The sequence below is a fragment of the Magallana gigas genome, chromosome 8, assembly GCF_963853765.1.
Source record: "Magallana gigas chromosome 8, xbMagGiga1.1, whole genome shotgun sequence".
NCBI classification, from domain to species: domain Eukaryota; kingdom Metazoa; phylum Mollusca; class Bivalvia; order Ostreida; family Ostreidae; genus Magallana; species Magallana gigas.
The window spans coordinates 13357911-13378253 of record NC_088860.1 but is presented as its reverse complement, the minus strand read 5'-3'; the positions used below and the strand labels follow the sequence as shown (position 1 = coordinate 13378253).

The following is a 20343-nucleotide window of genomic DNA, read 5'->3' as shown; positions in this document are numbered from 1 at the left end:
TAAATCATATGAAATTACGAATGTATATTTGTGTGGCCCAATGAATTAAATTTTAGAAAATCACAATAATTTTCCTCTAAAGTTGTTTATTTTTCTCGCCTATATGAGTTATATACTTCTTATGCATCATGCTTCGTTGTAAAATGCAAAATTTATTTAATCAACCAATTTGTAAACGAAAAGTGTTAGCCGAGAAACAAACGAATGATACATTCTATAACCAAAAGCAGGTGTCTTCAATCATAGGTAAATATTTGACGTACGTTCATGGTTTAATAAACTTATAAAAGGTTATAGGTAGAACATTATAGAATTCCCCCTGTGGACACTGGAAGGGGTACAAGAACCAGTTAGCCGTGGGTCTTTTTAAATTAAAGTAACATATATGGATGGTTTTTTCACTTAGGGAGTGGATGGCGCCTGAAATACAAGCAATGTCAACCATCCGGAAACCTTTTATATATAAAGATAAGAACTTGAAATGGCCTTATATTTTATTTGTTAACCATGTCACATGCCATTTTTTAAGCATGGGGTCCCAAACAGAAATGAAAATTTTCCAGAAATTATTGCTAAAATTTTGTATGGGAATAGAAAACTAAAGTATTTTAAGAAATCAAACAAATATTTAGTTTGAACTTTTATTTAATTATAATTTTAATGCAGTACGAAGTTGAACGCACATAGTGAACATGGTGAACATGTGAGTAATATATTCAAGCCGAAGTTTTTTTTTTTTAATCTTGTCTTATTGGTGACTTCAAATGCCAATACATAATATTTACATCCACTAAGAACGATTCCCTCTATTTCTTACGGAAAATGATTGTAATTCATAGCTCTGTAGAAACTGACAGGATTGAAATCTACACGCGCCGTTTATTGATTGGTCGAAACCTTCACCAACCTTAGAAAAACCACGGACTTCACAAAATAGTCATGATGGTGTAATGCAGACTCAAATTCCCACAGAAGCCGATTTGGCTATTCAATATGATGAATTATTCGGCATTGCAAAATATAAATATACGAATAGAATTAGTATATTATGCTGAATTTTCTGATAAGATGTGATTCCTAATGGCTACCCTAAAACAGGAACGAACCTCTGTAAGACAAAGTTTGGAAGAAGATGGGTGGATAAGGCGTGTAAAATGCCCATACGCGGTCGGACAGGCTACTAAAAAATTAAAGTATCAACAAATCTGATGGGTTTTTTTTAAATCATTTAAAACAATATATATTTAACGAATCATTGATTTGTAACCTGTAGGTATGTTCAATACTTGGAATATGTTAACTCAAACAGGCGTATACGCATCAAAACCTGCAAATATTGTCACTTTTTAGAACTTCAGGGCATTTTCTTTTATAGAGTGGGTCTGTGCTCCATATTTTTCTCATAGTCTAATTAAGGTCTAATGGAAAACAAACCGATTTCAATCAACAAAAACGTGGAGAGATGACCCACTATACATTAAAAATATCATTTTGTATCCCAACAACTGAACGTATTGAAAAAATAATACAAGTCCGGTAAATCGTGACCTTAGTCACACATAATATTTAAAAAGCCGCCTTTGTTGTGTCTGAAATGGCTCAGTGGTTAGAGTACCTGGCATAAGCTAACCGTATATATCACGGGTTTTTATGTTACGGGTTCGATACCACCAAAATTTCCGACAATATTTCTTTTTCTTATTTTTTGTTAAATATATTAAAAACTGACTATAGTTAGAAATTTTGCTTTTGCAAAGTTGTATTATAATATATTTGAATAGATTTAATTGGGGAAAAATAAATTTAAAATTGTATTTCACTACTAAACCGAATGGGCATTTGTGCCATCTTATTCCCCCATCTTCAAATTTATTCATAATTAATCTCCTGTGTACTTTACCTTTTGATTTCTGTCTTGAGACGGAACCATGATAGCCAAAGCACAATTTAAAATAAAACTTCGTGTAAAATAGTTATATAACGTTCGATTGTGCATAATTTATTTGTGTAAAATAAAAACGTTTACAATAAAAAGAAAATGAAAACAAAAAATATGCAAATATACAGAGATCTTCAAAACAACTGAGATCTTGTTCAATTTGAGGAAAAAATTGATAGAAAGTACATGTACATACGTAATTTTCAAATGTGTGATTGGAGTATAAAGGAAAATATACGTGTAAACGAGCCTTCATATCAAAATGAAAAGTTCTTATTGTTCGACAATGGTATTATAAAAGTCCGTCGAATATTCTATCACATGTAGATTGCATGTATGTTTTTCAGAGTATATTCACATAAATTTTACAGTCCATCATAATCAATTTACATAAACATTAAAATTGACGAACACACAAGCTATTTTTAAAAAGTATATGTAATGGAAAAATATATAGATTCCGCACTTATCGTGAACATAAAGTTACATGTAGCCTAAATTACTAACACAACAACATTAAAATTGAACTTTATGACTACAGGCACGGAAATAAGATATATTTGCAATTTACAAAGAACACTAGACAGTGATATTGAAACATAATTATCATTACAATTACTCAACTCATACATGGATCGACTGATACAAAAACAAGGTTACTCTAAACAAATAGTACATTTTTATAACAAACACAAATGTTGACGTACGTTGCATTAAAATTGAACACGTTGTTTTGGTACAAAACGTAACTACATTGGAGGGGGCTTGATTGAGCTTCGATCTGAAATATTTTAAATTTCATTTTTCTATTTTTAATACCGGTATTTTCAATGCTTCTATCACGCTTGGAACATAAGGATATAGTTAATGATAAAAAATGTTTAAATTAGGCATTGTAAAAATGAATAAATGAAACAAAATCACGAAATCAAATCATGACTACTAATGAAAAAAATGGGAAAAAAATAAAATACGAAATAAAATCGTGACCATTTGCTAGGAAAGGAAACATGTATAATAATTAAGTTGTAAAACAAAACTCTATACAAACATTTTTCTAAAAAAAATATTTCTAGACAGCATTACTATGAATTATTTGAACAAAAAAGTTTCCTTGTTGTAAAATCCCGGAAGCTACTTCCTTTTAATCCAACATTTTAAACCAATTTAAGACCTTTCTTTTTCTTCCTCTACATCTATTTCTATTACGGCCTCGGACACATCTTTGACCTTATAATGACTGACAAATAAAACGAGAGAGGCACACATCGTCAAAGTCCCAACGAAGTGGTAAGTCAGAAAGTAATCTCCAGAAACGTCCCGAAGATAACCTGAAAAAATAGAGCAAACATTGAAACTTGATACCATATTCTTGTATTGTCTGGCGTGAAGATACATCTAGAAAGGTGAATGACTGAAAGGGTGCGCACCTGTTAAAGGTAAGATGGCACTCCATATGATTCCCTGAGACAACTGTAACACGCATAATCCACTACGTAGGTTCTCAATGCCCAGAACGTCAGCCACCACGGAAGCATACAGCCCGTGTATAGGTCCACCAAACACTCCATTCGCGACGGCAAATATAGCAAGGTACCAAAAGGACTGGAAAAATCGGACGAGATTTTGAGCTAAACCCGCAAGCAACAAGCCCCAGGCAATTACAACCTGGCGGTGAATCCATTTCCCTGAGAAAAATCCGCTCCCACAGCGCCCGATTATCTCCCCTACCATATAGATGGACACCAAGAGAGCGGCGTCGTCACTGGGTATCCCACAATCCTTTGCAACATCCGGGAGGTACACTACGGTGATAACCACCGGAACTCCCATTGTAAATCCTATTGCGAAAAACAAATACGAAGTATTTTTAAAGATAGAAATATTGAAGAAATTGCGCATATTAGCAGTCTTTTCACGAATCTCTGCTGTGGGGTTTTGAATCTCGTGGTCTGCAAATCCGTTCGACAACGAGTTACTCGGATGTGTTCCATTTAGAAACAGACTATTAGATTTTCTGCCGTTGACCAAACTATGTGTCGATCCTCTACCATACTGTACAACCATTATCATATCCGCACTACCATAGATCTTTTCCTTCAAACCCAACCTATGATCAAAAATATTGCTATTAGAATAAAAGTGTGTCCCGTTTGAGATTCTTGGCATGTCATAGCTATGCACACTTAGTGCGTCTTTTGGTTTCGCGGATGCAAATAACAAAGCGCGGTCCGAAGATGGACAAACGTCATCCATATCATGAGCTTCTTTCGGAACGATGGCGACTGATGCGCCATTCAGGAGCTCATTTTCGGGCTTTTCAATTATAAGTACAGTCTGTGCTGAATCGATATTGGGTATCTCGTCTTGCCTTCTCCGTTGAGCCCATTTTTCGTACAGTTGCGGGGGACGGAGTAACATTCCTGCTGGAACAATGTGAAAAGCTAAGCCGGCTAAAATCAGCAATGCTCCTTTTAAAAGAAAGTTGTCTATACAGTAAGTAATAGCCGGCGCCAACACGAGAGCCCCAAAACTAGCGGAACCCGTGTGTATGCCATTGGCGATCCCTCTACGTACGTCAAAGTACTGACCCGTGATTATCAAAGACGGACCAAGCACGGCAGCAAGTCCAATTCCTGCAAAGAACAGAAACATATTAATAAGTACAGAAACATATTAATAAGTACGTTATGGTTCGATTGGACATGAAATTGATAAAATCTATTGACAAGGAATTACCCATAAGAACACTGTGAGTGAAAATCAAATGAAGAACGCTCTGGGCAAAACTACTGAGGATGAGGGATATAGTAACAAAGAACCCGCCAAAGATGACACATTGTCGGCTGCTGAAGTACTTCATCCCAGCAGTCAAAAACAACAAGCCTGTAAATAGAAAAAATGTCATTGAATGATACCGGTATTCGCGTACTCGTACGTGGCAAGACGTGTTAAAATATCGGAACAGAAGAAAAAAATGTTATTGCAATGATACTCGCGTACTCGTATATGGCACTGTGTTAAAATATCGGAACAGAAGAAAGAATGTTATTGTAATAGTATTCGCGTGCTTGTCTATAGCACTGTGCTAAAATATCGGTACAATAGAAAGAATATTATTGTAATAGTACTCGCGTGCTTGTCTATAGCACTGTGCTAAAATATCGGAACAATAGAAAAAAATGTTGTAATAGTACTCGCCAACTCCTACATGTATACATGTATGATACTGTGCTAAAATATCGGAACTCCGGAAGACAAAAAGCTATATATAAAATTTTGGGTCTGAAATGGTCTTGGTTCTATACAGTCAACAAGTTGAAAAGCCGACAAGTAACAATACAAAAGTATTTATCTAAATACTTTGCCGAAAAGTATATGTCATTATCTAGAACAAAATTTACGGAATGATTAAAGAAAAATCAGAATTCAAAGGAAACTTCAGTTCAATTGAATCTACGTTCTAGATTTGTACCGACTTCTTTTTACAGACTCTGAAAAGGAAACAAAACTTCAGAACTAAATATCGATACAAGAAAAATATGCCAATGTTCAAGGTCATTTCATGGCGTCCTAAAACATAGCCCACTAATCTGTTACTCGTACGAACTCAATGTGGTCCTAATTTTTAAACCGTGCGGATTTGACAAAGTGTATATTTGTTGGTCAAAAATGCCTTTGCTTTGTATAGCAATTCGAAATTAAGAGGTTTTTTTTAAGTTCTAGAGATTTTCGATGTACAACAAAACATACTATATTACTAATTATTTATTTCTCGATGAGTTATATGCTATGTAACCTTCCCCTTTTAAATAGTGGCGGATCATCAGGTGCAGCGACTTTAAATGTAGTTGGGTTTTTTTTTTTTAGATCGGTGTACACAGTGAAATATTCTTTGAAAACCTAGGTCTATTTATGTCCCACTCCCTATGAAAATGAAATTTAAAAAAAAAATCAGCAACTCTGTTATGACAATACTTGATAAAAAAGAAAACATATAAAAATACAGTATCAAAATATCGTTTTGCATGTTGCAAACCCAACCCCAATTACAGAAAAAATGTTTAATGTTGCACTCTGATACAGCTGTTGAAACTGCATTAGACATGCAATGTCAAAAACTGAAAAATATGCAAAATATTATTTTGTTATGAGTTTCTTTTCTGATGTTTGTCCTGATGCAATCGATGACATTGCTGGGTAAATATTCCGCAGGCAATTACTACACATTCCTGACTTGTTTTACTGTTTGCTCATTAAATGGTTAATGTAGTGTGCATGAAATAAAATAAAAACTTTCATCATTATTCTAAATCAAAACCAGCTGTTTCAGCCTGCGCATCAGTTGTATAGTTTAATTACAATTTCCTATTTTCGTCAACTATTACGAAGTTGAGGTTTAAGAATCTGACATCGTTAATGGACAAGGTCATTGGATTTTTACAAATGCGTATTAAATAAGGTTTTCATTATATATTTCATGTACATGAATGGTCTGATCATATATGAATTGATTCTGAAAGAAAAGCCCATGATTGTTTTAAAACCATTATCTAATGTATGTATTACATACATGTATGATGTAGTACAACACACTGTGTAGCATTACTACATCATATTCAATGTACTAGTTATGAATTGGTCAGGCATGTATATAGCATCGTTTCTTTTTGTTAAATAGTGGAAGGACCTGACCTTCTCCGAATGTTTTTTAAAGGGGAGGGTCCGGATAATCCTTCACCCCTACAAACACCACATTTCTTATTCATGTACTGTTATTATAATTGTCTGTGTTATATTTTCCTCAGACTTGAGTATCAATTTTGATACTGAATGAGCCTGTACCCTAACTAAATAAACTTCCTTCTTAAAATTCATTTGCCACGAAAAGTGGAACCTTTAAATACATTTTAGATTGAATTTGATTGATCTCAGTTTTTAAAGGTAGTTTTGCCTAAAAACTAATATATTCTGGCCGAAATGCAATCCATCAAATTAAAAATGTATCTTTATTAAAAAAAATCGAAACGCTCTAAAAGTAAGCCTGCAAAATGGGAATTTAAAAGTCTCTTCAAGATGTAAGTCTGGTTTAAATCAATTTGTCCCTTGAGTTTTATGGTAAACTAACTTTTTCTTCTATTCCTATTAAAGGCCCTCAACACCCCGTGGAAAAGTTTCACATAAAAGTCCGATTTTTATATTCATCAAAGATATGGGATTCAAGCATACATTCCATTTCAAAATGACAGAATTAATTGAATGTATTTGGGGAAAACCTACTTGTAAAAATGTTAAGTTGTTTATAAAAACAAAAGTTCCTGCTGTAATCAAAATCAGGACCTGCAGGTTCGTAGACTGAAGCAATACCCATTGCGCTAGAGAGATAGACAACACATGCTGAAGACATAATCAGTTTCACAATGGGTAGCTTAGTGGACAACGCACCCGAGTTCGATCCCCGTGATCGACAGTGGCTGTATGTGATAGGGTATGGCGGTCGCCCGCTTGGACACGTGGGTTCTCTCCGGGTACTCCGGCATCTTCCCACTCTAATGACCCCCCCCCCCCGCTTACATCCGTGCCAACGAGAAACATTCAAAAAATAAGTTGTACAACTTGCTAGCTTATTAATCGTTGTAAAATAGAAAAAGTTTACAATGGGTTCACAAATCGCCATGTTGTGACGTACTGTCCTAAAAAGTATAAGTCACGGGGTGTCGAGGAGCCTTAATCTGTTAATAGACTAACCATTAAATATTCTCGATGAGACGTTAAAATAGAAGTGAGAAGCATAATCTGTTAATAGATTAACCATTAAATATTCTCGATGAGACGTTAAAATAGAAGTACCCAGTAGTAGCTCTGTATGTAATCTCTATGGTGATAAGGATGCTTTTTTCGTAATCAGATAACCAGAAAATGAATGAAAGCCTTAAACTTACTAGCGAGACTCATCACCGCTATCTGGATGCTGACCACCAAAGACATACTGGCGGAGGAGGAATTAAAGGACTTCCGGAATTCTACAAACAAAATCCCGAACCCGCGGTGTATTCCTCCATAGATCAGCATGGCGCCGAGGGATGCTGGAATATACAGAATATCAAACATAAAAATAGTATAAATTAATTTAGTAACACAAAAACATAGAATAATTTTACTGTAGAATCATTATTTATTCTTGGTGACTAAATCTTCAAGGATTTTGTGGGTACTCATCCGCAGTAATTTAATTACATCCTATTATAGTTATAAATTAATATCTTTATCTATTAATTAAATTGGATTTACGAAATAACGTCCTCGATCGCGAATCTTTTAAACATATTAACAATCCGCGAAAATTGAGCCCACGAAATTAAACGATTACGATGTTATTTTTAACAACAAAATTTCTTGGCACAAAATTTCCAAAGGCGCAAGGATTTGAAGTTTATTTTGATTGGGGCGAATAAAAATGTGCTTTAAACCTACTTTCTAACTTGTTAAAGAATCGACCTCTCATTTATGATTTAATTGTTATGTTTCGTAATCTGTAAAGGGAAACACTGTGTAACTTAAACACGTAATAATTGCGACCGAATCCTTGAGCATAATCATGAAAACAGATCAAGGTCAACAAAATACGTAATAAAATGCGAAACAAGAAAATTCTAGTAAATAATGAAAGGAATTTTGCGCACTGTAAAACATCAAAGCATCGACTGAGGTAGTGGTTATAATACGCTGGATGAAAAGTTTAAAAACCTTGTTTTGACGTCGCACGTTTTTACATGAATAAAATAAGAAATGATGTAGGGTTTGGGGAATGAGCTTAGACACGGACTACTTTCAACTCCCCACCCACAATTATTCGTTTATTAAATTTTAACAAAAATCTTGATAATAAAATAAATGGGTGCAAACTTCACATAATGACCTGTATGTATATAGCCTACATGAAGTGAGATGTAATGTTTAGATGAAATGTACATGTTTAGGATGTTTATGTTCCGTGTATGTCGGTATAACTACACACTTCACAAACCGTTCTAACCAGGCCATTTACAAATATTGACATCAGTCCATGCACATCCTGAACGAACGCATCATGTGGAACATACATACACACAATTATATAGTTTTTATTGTTGAACTAGTTTTATGAATATATTGAATAGAAAGGAAAGAGGGAAAGGATACGGTTGGTGGCCTTAATAAAGATTCTTTACCAAATTTCAACATGCTTTACAACAAATAATCAAGGATATACTATAAGTATGAATTGACATAATCAATATTTTCCAGATTATTCCCCACGGAAAGAATTCAAGCATGGCACCATGAACAAGCTATCAGTCGCTACAGCTGCATAGGTTAATTGAGAAAATTAATCGATCAGAAATCAGCTGGAATATTCGATGTCCCTGGTCATGGGACGTTTTAATACAAAGGAAGTTAAAATCAATGCACAAAAAGAAAGCTCTTACCTGACAAAATGACCCATGCCCAGCCCTGGTCAACCGGGTGGGCAGGTGCGTGGATTGCATCCTCCAACCCCATTCCTTTGGATGAGTTTTTTCTAGAACGAACAAGTCACATAATGGAGGCAATTCTTATCAAATCTAGGCGCTGCGTGGCACATCTTTACTATACACTGATCACAGAACTAGATTCAGTCGATTTCGTTGTCAAGCCGTCAACAACGGCGGAAGATACAGGCAGGCTCACCGGTACTGCCGCTATCCCGGCCGGGGTCAAACACAAAAAGTAGATTCTTACGTCGTCAGCTGTTTCATATTTTTTTAAACAGTAAGGAAGTATTAGCATTTCTAGAGGACTTTAAAGGCTAGAGAATTTAAAACGCTGCACGGGTAATGCTTTCTTAAATGGCCAATCTACATTGAATAACTAAACAGAGGATATTTTGTGTCTGTGTGGAATTACAGAGAGAGTGGGAGAAAGAGAGAGAGAGAGAGAGAGAGAGAGAGAGAGAGAGAGAGAGAGAGCGAGAGAGAGAGAGAGAGAGAGAGAGAGAGCGAGAGCAAGAGAGCAAATGGTTACGGACATTAATTAAAATTGTCATTAATTCAGCCCTCCCCCTTCCTTCTTTGGTACTATGCAGATACAATATGCGGGTACACGATCTGATAATTCTCCATGCTTTGAAATATACCATGGAAACCCATGTAACCCTCAAGATGACCTGAATTACATGGAGTATCTATAAAATGACACTCCTCGGTCAAACTTAAACAAAGGTTAACGAATCGTACAACATACACATATATTTTTTTGTGCAAAATGAAGCTTTTAAAAAAAATCAAAGCTGTTACCTGATGCAAGGCTAGGCGATTTACTGACGTTATGTCAGATAACAAAATATATATACCATTTATTTTTTTACGGCAAATTTGAAAACTTCACCTATAACCTATTTCAAATTCATATAAGATTTTGTCATTGTTTATTTTACAACTCAATCAACAATTACCCAATAAAACCCCCCAAATCCGGATACAACAATTATAACCGCTTTATGATGATCGGGGTTTTTTTCCTGAGCGTGTGCTGCATACATGCAAATGAAATGTGGTACGATAAAGGCGTGGGGTCAGACATGACAAACATCTATACCATAGCCAAACAGGGTCCATAAACCTTTATGTACTTGTGTCACACTAGTAAGTACTAGTATCACATTTATATAGGTCAAAACTAGTATCTGTCTATCTGCTCCAATTTGTCATACTTAGACTATGATTCATACATGTAGTTATATAGGATTCATTATAATTTTTTCAGCAGAATCCGACTCAGATTCATTAGGTTTTGTAAAAATGTGTTTTTTTTCTCTTTATAGCATGTACATGTAGATCCAGTGTCCCTTAGTTCAAAGTATCTTTCTAACAATTTATGCATAAGCATCTACACAGTTAACAGGCAATGTGCCCATAAAAGTTCTCTATATTAACCCAATTCTCCCGCCAACCCGTTTTAACGAGATGAACTAAATTCAACATACATGTAATTGTTTCCGAGTAAAACACAGGTACAATTAACTGATGCTACCTTCGTATATTATGAAAACACGCCATCCATAGGATAATCATACTATGATAAAAAACAAATAATCACTTATATCTTATTTTATAACATTAAATATAATTTTTAAAAATAAAGGATTTCCGGATTTTTTAAAGGAATTTTCGTTGATTATTAATTAGCGAAGCTTGAGAAAAAATAAAAACAAATTGGTAATCTTCAAGTACCAATGATGTTTAAAATATAGAAAACAAAAGACAGTTCTCTTCCGATTTCTCGGTATTAAAGCCCAAAAATTCGAGTCTATAATTTTAATATAGTAGTATAGATAAAGGATTTTCCAATTAAACAGTTAGATATATTACCGTGACTGTCAATGTTTGCCACTTATTGTATGTCTTTGCACTCTTAATTTTAAAACCTTTATAATTATGAAGATCTTATTTAGATTCAGATAATGAATAAAAAATGCACGTCCTTCCGATTTAGTCTGTTCCGAGGTCTGTCCATGTACATACATGTAACAGTTCTGGTGCGGATCCAATGATTTACAAGAACATGGCATTCCCATAGAAAGGCCAATCCAAATTTTTTCTATGTTTAACGTCCGCGGACGGATTAGTTTTGAAGCATGTACCACAAAAAATAATGTATCATATGAACTCTTCATATTTGAAAATATAGCACGAACATTTTGAATTTGGTTTGTTTTATCATTAAAGCCTGGGGTTGGGATATTTATGCATTAATTTTCGCCACAGTCCAAAGAAAATGTTCAAATAATGATAATAGATTTTATTTATGTACTTAAAAATAAAGAAGTGTGGTTTTTCTGCTGATTTGTGATTATTACTATCTTTATTAAAAAAAATAGGTTTGTGACTTTTGAATAGACGCTAAACCTAGAAAAAACTCGGAACTGCCTATGAAGGAAATGCGTGAATTGTTTATTTTAATTTAAAGCAGTATTAGTTGTATTTTTTAGAATTTTATTTTGCTGGAAAAACCTGCTAGTTTGATAAATCTGCATGTAACTTAGACTTTTATGATAAATAAGATTTGAAAAAATCATTAATATTTGTCAGAAGAAAGATATATAGCAGATCAATTTTTGTACAGGATGACAATTATTCAGTTTTGCTCCAAATAAAGCTTCATAACGGCCTTTCCGCATAAAAATTAACAAATTTTTTGCCATTTTAGTAGAAAAAAAACATTTTCTTAAAAAAGAAATTCAACATGGAAATTGCAGCTTATATTGCTTTAAACAATATTTCATTATGTATCACACAGACAGATGGGGTAGCAGGCATTGCCTATATAATTTGTAGTAACTAGTAATGATGATAATAAACAAGAGGGAAAAAATACAAACAAATAAAACATTTTTATTCTTTGGTATACGACAATAAGTTGAACAAGAAGGACTATTTGGATCTCTTTGTAGATTTAATAAATTAGGGTACATATTTGAAGACTGCAATAATTTATTCATATGTAAGACTAATGACACCATTAAGAATGAGTTGATCTTAAAAAAAAGGTATTTGCAGGCGTAAGAAATCTTTATTTTAGGTTTATAGCAAATGTCTTTGATCACACTATTTTGGATATTCAAAAATAAAGTGATGAAATATTTCAAAATTTTTCCACATATACCACAACTTGAGTTGTCATTCAAAAATTGATTGAATAAATCAATATTTAAGTTACTAGCTGAGTTACGAAGTTGACAGTGTATTTTATTTTCCTTTCGAACACCATATATTTCTTGGCCTTTGAACAATACATGATTTTTATGGCATGTGTAAATGATGAGAATGTTGGAGGGCTACGGATATCATCTGGGAGATCATTCCAGAGTCTAATTGTTGAGGGTAAAAAACTTCTCATGTAAGAGGTCGTTTTTACTTGGGGGGCATACAATGTAACGTTGTCCTGATTCTGCAGAGGATGACAATTTTGAGATAGTAAACATTGTTCGAGCAGATCAACTAAATACTGAGGTGCTAATCCATAAACGTTCTTATAAAATAACACAAGCTTATGTATTTTACGTCGAACTTCAAGTGTATCCCATCCAAGTTCATCATAAAGCAAGAATTTTGAAGAATCTGACCTTAATCCTGAAATGATTCTATAGCTACTGCAACTTGAATATCTTTAAGTAGTTTAGGATCTTTATCAGAACAATTACCCCATACAATGTCAGAGTATTCAAGAACTTGGCGAACAAAGGCAAAGTAAGTGTTTATCAAAGCATCCTTTTCAAGGATGCGTTTCAACATTCTTAAGATATATTAACGATCGTAAGCTTTAGAATGAATATGGGTTCTCCGACTACCATCCTGCTGGAATTTTATACCTAGATGAGAAAGTGTTTCAACCTTTTCAATAGCAGGCCCATCAGTGCCAAAGATAACTTTTGGATGACAATCACTCTTTCTACCAAAATCTAAATTCACTGTATTATTTGGATTAAATTGTATTTCCTATGATAAAAAATAACAATACCAGAAAATGGGGTCCAGATATTTTATAGCAAATATATTGGTTTGTTATATTCAGTAGTATATTCTCACTATATAACTCTATATAGACGAATAGTCAATAACTGTAATATTATCTCGTCCGAAAAATATTGACCGGTCAATATTTTTTTAAATATTGACCGGCTAGGAATATTTGTATAATATTGTTGTGATCAAATGTATAAACGCACTTCTTTAATATTATACCACACTTTTGTACATATATGTGGGGCATTTCTTCTCAATTTCTTTTTAAAAACTAAATTGCAAAGCTTCTGAGATATATATAAACCTTTAAACACGATTGATTCATAAACCGGATTAGGGTGGTTCAACGCATCTATCACACTTGATAATCAATCAATCAAAATAAGTAACAAAGTAGGTAAATCCCGTGAAATACTAGTAAAGAACAATTTACAGCTTTTGTGCGCATCATTATCTCTAGTACCTGTATAAGTTAATCTATTGCATTTTTAAATAAATTACGTGATCAGATACTAAACAGAGAGAATTCCCCAAGCAAAAAAAACTTTATTTTTTTAAAATATTTTAAAATTCATATCTGACTTGCCATTCTCGTAACCCACTATCAAAAAATAAAAACACGTGCAAGGTCCCGGATTTTTTTTTTCTTTTAAAGGATCAAAAGGAGAAAGAAAGGCGCGCATACATAAAGCGCTTCATATAAATCGGTACAATATATGAGCTATGATCTAAACTAAAATTTCAATTGCAAACCGGGCTTAAATTAAATAAAGATATTCAGTTAATTTGAGGTTAATCACCAAATGGAAACATTAATAAATTAAATAACTTCGATAGCGCAAGCCAATCTACTACTAGAATATTCTAATAAAGTTTTATCCGTTTTACAAAGGCGGTTACATGTAATAGTATTCAACATAAACAGGTCACTCATTATTGTTTTATTTATTCTAATTTTAAACAAAAGCAAGTTGCATTTCAAACTCGAACCAAACTTATTGATCCTTCATTGAGTAAATTGAGATAACTCAAGAAACTTGCATTTTATTTTTATTCATAATTTTATTCCACGTACAAAATAAATTACAAAACTGACCATTTAATTAAAAAATATATATACCCGGTATTTCCATTCATATATAATCTTCATGACAAACGTTCAGAAAATAATACAGCCGAGGAGATAATATGAGCTGCCCCAAACAGATAAAAGCACGTTACATAGGTTCCGGACTTGTCCTTTATGTCACCTGTAATCAAAAAAGTGCAGGGAATTCAGATTTTTTGATGGATTTGAATCATTTAAATAACAATTGAAATTGTTGAATATTCATTTGAATTATTTTAAACCCCAATTTTTAAAATATCATCTAAAAATCATTTTTTGAATTGGCGTGTTTATATCTTCGTAATTGGTAATATTTAGTTTGTGTTCTATGAAATGCACGAGAATATATCACACACCAGATATTTATTACAAACAACGCAAGAAGAAAATGGGACTGAAACAGTCCGACAATGAACTTTGTTTGAAAGTTGGTTTAATTACAGCGTATTTTTTTTAATATCAAGAAATGAAGTTTTATCAGAAAACATAAAATGCATTTGAAAGGCCTTTCAATGATAATGTGAATTGAAGCGGCAACAGCCCACAAGCACGTAAAATGCATGTGAAAGGCCTTTCAATGATTCTGTGAATTACTGACTTGAACACTCACCGATAAATGGCGCAGCGCAGCCGCTAATGATACCATAGCCAACGTACAAAACACTGAGAGCGCACCGGAAATCGTCAACTCCCAGAATGTCCAGCAATACGGGGAAATACAGGGCTGATATAAAGTTTGAAAAGAACCCATAGACCATGCTAAAGAACACGAGACTCAAATAATTTTTGTAAAAGGGAGATAAACACTGAACAACACCACTAACAACCATACTGATGGCAATCAAATAAATACTCTTGATCCGTTTTTTGTCGGAGATCCAACCGATGGTAATTCGTCCTAATAAGTCGGCAAAGCTGCTGATGGTTATAAGCCAGGCGGCGTCTGTTCTGTCTGTTCCTTGTTCCATTGCAAATGCAGGTAAATAGCCTTGTGGGAGAGAAGTGCCTAAAGAGCCAATAGTGTATGCAAACAAGAGTCGTAAATACGACGTGTTTTTGAATATCTTGATGTTAAATATCCTTTTCCTACCAACTGTGGAATTCACTACAGCTGACCCCTGACGTTCAAAATTCAGACTACACTCTTTGGAGTCATTTGACTGAAACACAGAAACGACTTCATTACTCGTTCTCCGTTTTGGGCAATCCACTTGCTGAAAATGCCCTTTCTTAAGAACAATGTTGGGATCAGATGAATAGAGTCGATCAAATTGATCGCTGTCCCTGGTCAGAGAATCTACTAACGGCCCTTGTTCCTCTGTGGATGAACAATCGGACTCATAGCTAGCTTTGTTTCTCTTTCCTGTGTAAAATGGAGTAGGACGGAGCAACAGCCCACAAGCAATGATGTGACTGGCAACAGCCGCTATTATTAAGAGAGCACCTTCAACCGAATACAGGTTTAACAGTACCCGTAAAAATGGAGCCATCACCAGAGCACCTAGACTTCCACTTGACATTAGTAGTCCACTCGCAAACCCTTTTTTCTCATCAAAGTATGTCCCCACAGTGACTACAATGGGAGAAAATGAAAGCGCCATCCCTGCACCTACAAAGGAACAAAAATAAATCACTGGAACTTACTCATACTTACAAATGTTCATCAGAAAATGGTGTAGAATATATCGGAATATACTTGTACATTCATACCAATTAAACAACTGTAGCTGAAGAATAAGAATTCCACCGATTCTGCAAAGCTGCTTGTAAGAAATCCAAAGAAGTAGAAGATACCGCCAATGATGACCCATGTACGAGATGGAAACAATCGCAGACCAAAGAGACAAACAAACACCGCTACAAAACCAAGATAATGAAGTCAAATTGCATCAGACATTCACAAAGATGAAACAAATTTAGTTATATAGCTTAATACGTGATAATCTTTATCATTTCAATGATGGCATTAATATGGCATTTTCACTTTGCCAATACAATCGTTGTCTTTGATTTAGAAGTTTTGTATGTATGAAATCATATTTTACTTACATCCAAAACTATACATGAATATAAGTAATCCTTGAACGACGGATGTCATTGTTGCGTTGCTATGAAACACTGTGATAAGTTCGACGTACAAAACCCCAAAAGATTTGAAGGTTCCAGTGATGAGAAAAACGGCAACACAACAAGCTTGAAAAAAGTTTAGTTAGATACACATGAATTATATAAGATTGACATGGGATGAAAGATGAAAGAAATAGAAGAGTTTGTATCTACATAATATTGTATTTACCCACTAAAACAACCCAAGCGTAACCCTTGTCTATCGGATGCCCTCGTCTCTTTTCAGCCTTCGAGTAGTGCGAGGAATCTAGATCACTAGACCTCTTGAAGTGTTTGATGATAGCCCGACTTTTCTCTTTAAGATCTTCATCACTCTTTTCTGCATTTTTCGTTGCCATTTTCAAAATTTGCCATACGCATGGTACCTCTTTACTACAATACAGACAATATTGTTTTGGTTTTTTTTTTTTTTTACTAATTAACAATTTTTAATTCTCAATGAACATGGACAAATCAAAAGTGTGGTTTTTCATTTTTGAAAATATACATCAAATATTTAGGTTAAACTTGATTTTAAGTACCGACAAAGATTACTACAACTGCAGGTCTTATAATTCATATCTTTTTTAGAAATAAATAGTTGATGTTATATACATGTAGTGTGCATGCGCGGAATGTGAATTTTTTCATGGGGGGGGGGGGGGGGGTCCGAGGGTTATCGGTATTTATGTTTACAGGGGGGGGGGGGGGGTGTCTCAGGCATAATTTTGGTAATTTTACTATGTAAAAGTCTAAGAAAGTCTGAAGGAATATCAATTTTCCAGGCCCAAACCCCTTTTTAGATCCGCGCATGGTTTGACAGGAAAATCGTAAGTTGAGCAATCCAAATCTAAGGATTGGATTTTAGATTTTATCTACAGAGTAGAGACCTTTTAACACAAATAGATAAGGTACGGAATGGCTAAGGCATGCTGATTGAAAATTAATTTTAATAAGAATTAAGGTCTATAGAGATTAGAAAGTATTTAAAAGCACATAATCGATAAAGATGGCGTTGATGAAAAGATATTATAATAAGACACTACTAAAAAGCGCTTGCACTTAGAAATAAAAAAAAAACCCAAAAAACCCCGAAATTTTAAACGTCATCGAAGATAATTTCTTTAACAATACATGCACATCATCTACATAAAAGCATTATCGATTGAAATTTCTCCGGTTTGAAGTATAGAGGTTTATTCACATGCAAAAAAATTATGAAATATATTTTTAGAAAAATTTCAATTATGAAACTAATGTAAATGTAAGCATTTTTCTCACCTTCCTTTTGGCACTATCCGAACACTTTTCGTATATCGTGCTCTGTATGAAATTCACAACTGGCACACATTCATGATCTGTAAATTAACTTGATCACTGTGTAACAGATAAAGCTATGGTATATCATAAAACTAAAAACTCTCGCAGTAGATCGATATCAACGAATTTGGTCATAAATATCTTTATTTTTATTTTGTTCGTCTGAGGCAATGACTGTTACAAGGATCGATGCAATGCATGCTTTTTTTACCATACAATTCAGTGAATTTTTAGAAGTAAACAATCTTTGTGTGTATATTAATTTGGCAGATTTTATTCACCATTTATATGAAACACAAGATGTAAAAGCTCTGACGCATATCTGATGAAAGATGGTATCGGACACTTCCATGTTGTGACGTATTGTTTATTGAAATAAATATCGAAAAAATAAAGTGAAATTATATGAGTAGTTTCTTAATCAATTTTCGTAACTAACAGCGTAGCGAAGTGGGTTAGAGGGTTACTTTGAATCTGTAGGTAATTAGTTCAAATCCCGGTGGGGGTTTTGCAAGCTTTACCTCTCCAAATAAAAAAAGTACTTTTATTCATATAAATATCAATAGATGTCTAACACCACCTTAATCATTCATGCGCGATATGAAAAGATTGTTACATTATTCAATCTATATAAATACAACATGACCATTTATCTGAATTTGCTTGATTTATCTGCCTTGACATTTATTCTATAGATTTATCGCCTGCATGGCCGGTGTTCCGTAACTTGACATTTATGGAATATATTCCACCAGATTCGCCTTTAATATTATATTAAAAAAAAAGAAGATTAAAACTCTGAACTACTAAGTCTAAAAAGAGATTATTTTCTCAAACATACCTCAATCCCACCCGAATTTGTGATGTAGGACGATGCAAGAATGAATGAATTAATTAATCATATATTACACGTACTGTTGCATCTTTAATTTTACGAATTCTTGTCGGAGGCTTAAGTGTTTGCATTCTCCTGGAATATAGCAAGAATTAATAATATTGTATAAAGAATCATTAAATTGTATTAATTTTTAAGTTTTTTTAAAATCTCAATCTAAGTACAATATTTAGATATCCACATGTTCCTACAAGATAATTTTGCGTATTTAAGAATTGTTTTTATAACCGATGACAAAGAGCACATTTTTGATGAAGCACTTACATTGTAATCAATTTTATACAATAGCCGAAACTGGTATTCCCCGATTACAGTGAAATAAAAAATCCCCGATATTTTTCAAAGAAAATTCATCCAAAATTAACGATACTTTTTGTTAGCTAGAAGAGTTCATACCGTTTTCATATATCAAGAAACACGAATATATTTTTGCAAACTGTTTCATAAGGATATTTGAAGTATTATATTGTATTACAAAATTTGATTGTAAGAGTTAAATTTTGATACATGTAAGTGTAGTTATATTTGTGTAATAATTTGCATCACCTGTTGTAGAATTTCTCGAAACCGTCGACTTTATCAAACATAATTTCAATTCGAATTTTTGCCTAAAAGATTGCAATACAATTTAGCAACAAATATATACCCATCAATTAATTTATATATTAGTATTTATAAGTAGAATATGTCCACTGTTGACGAACAGAAAATAAAATTGATGATCATCAGTTTGTTTCGCAGAGATAATCTTGGTCAGCATTTCGAAAAATTAATGATATCAAGCATAACTAATGTAGAATGAATAAAATAGTGAAATAATTAAGAAAACAGAATTATTAAACTAAAAGTTTCATGTAATTTTTGAATTTCCCAGCGATAGACAATACTATATTGTATTTTTATGATTCTGTAATCAGCCCCGTACTGACCAAAGACACTTGTTTCTACGATAAAACTTAATCCAAAGTACATTATAATAAGTGTGATTATGTTATACTACTTGGTACACTTTTATTACAAAAACAAATGCCTGTGGTCCAGACCTAAAATATTCAGCGACGGAATACAGGGCCAAGTTAACATTGAAAACTTGATTGAGACCATGTACATGTATTTGAGACCCAGTCTCTCTCTCTCTCTCTCTTTCTCTCTCTCGTCAGGGACGAGTGTAAGGAGAAGGGGTGATTAAAATCAGACTGTTTGAGACCATGCAAAGAAAACTATTCGCTTCTGGTAAGTGAAAACAACTATTATCAGGCACGTAGCATCAGGGGGGGGGGGGGGGGTGGGGCAGTGGGGGGAGGGGGGGGGGGCCTGCCCCCACTTTTTCTCGCAACAACAATTTTTTGAATATTTACATATAAGAAATTGCAGTATCATGGAGTTGCCCCCCCCCCCCCCCCCACTTTTTTGGGAGTATGTAAAAAATTGA

General features: G+C 33.9%; 3 protein-coding genes across 3 annotated transcripts in view; 1 reads left to right on the top strand and 2 right to left on the bottom strand.

The window, feature by feature from the left end:
- Positions 1-20343, top strand: part of LOC105333767 (ribonuclease H2 subunit B) — a 122653-nt gene that overhangs the window by 47279 nt on the left and 55031 nt on the right. The window lies entirely within an intron of this gene.
- LOC105319538 (monocarboxylate transporter 12) lies at positions 1969-9855 on the bottom strand. Its single transcript, XM_011417123.4, has 5 exons — positions 9409-9855; positions 7882-8025; positions 4679-4825; positions 3370-4575; positions 1969-3270 (listed from the first exon to the last, which is right to left on the bottom strand). Exons 1-5 carry the CDS (start codon positions 9479-9481, stop codon positions 3107-3109), a joined length of 1734 nt encoding a protein of 577 aa, XP_011415425.3. The 5' UTR covers positions 9482-9855; the 3' UTR covers positions 1969-3106.
- On the bottom strand, positions 14555-18243 carry LOC105319537 (monocarboxylate transporter 13). Its single transcript, XM_011417121.4, has 6 exons — positions 17978-18243; positions 16887-17089; positions 16640-16783; positions 16301-16447; positions 15201-16199; positions 14555-14732 (listed from the first exon to the last, which is right to left on the bottom strand). The coding sequence occupies exons 2-6, from the start codon at positions 17053-17055 to the stop codon at positions 14629-14631; spliced, it is 1563 nt and encodes a 520-aa protein (XP_011415423.4). The 5' UTR covers positions 17056-17089; positions 17978-18243; the 3' UTR covers positions 14555-14628.

What these genes read in the sequence shown, in the direction of transcription:
- LOC105319537 (XM_011417121.4), bottom strand. Translation starts at nt 17,055, where the DNA reads ATGGCAACGAAAAATGCAGAAAAGAGTGATGAAGATCTTAAAGAGAAA. An exon ending in CGCTTGGGTTGTTTTAGTGG is followed by an intron (nt 16,784 to 16,886) that starts GTAAATACAATA and finishes ACTTTTTTCAAG; the next exon opens with CTTGTTGTGTTGCCGTTTTT. An exon ending in ATTCATGTATAGTTTTGGAT is followed by an intron (nt 16,448 to 16,639) that starts GTAAGTAAAATA and finishes TTGGTTTTGTAG; the next exon opens with CGGTGTTTGTTTGTCTCTTT.
- LOC105319538 (XM_011417123.4), bottom strand. Translation starts at nt 9,481, where the DNA reads ATGGGGTTGGAGGATGCAATCCACGCACCTGCCCACCCGGTTGACCAG. An exon ending in AGCGGTGATGAGTCTCGCTA is followed by an intron (nt 4,826 to 7,881) that starts GTAAGTTTAAGG and finishes TTCTATTTACAG; the next exon opens with GCTTGTTGTTTTTGACTGCT. An exon ending in CACTCACAGTGTTCTTATGG is followed by an intron (nt 4,576 to 4,678) that starts GTAATTCCTTGT and finishes TGTTCTTTGCAG; the next exon opens with GAATTGGACTTGCTGCCGTG.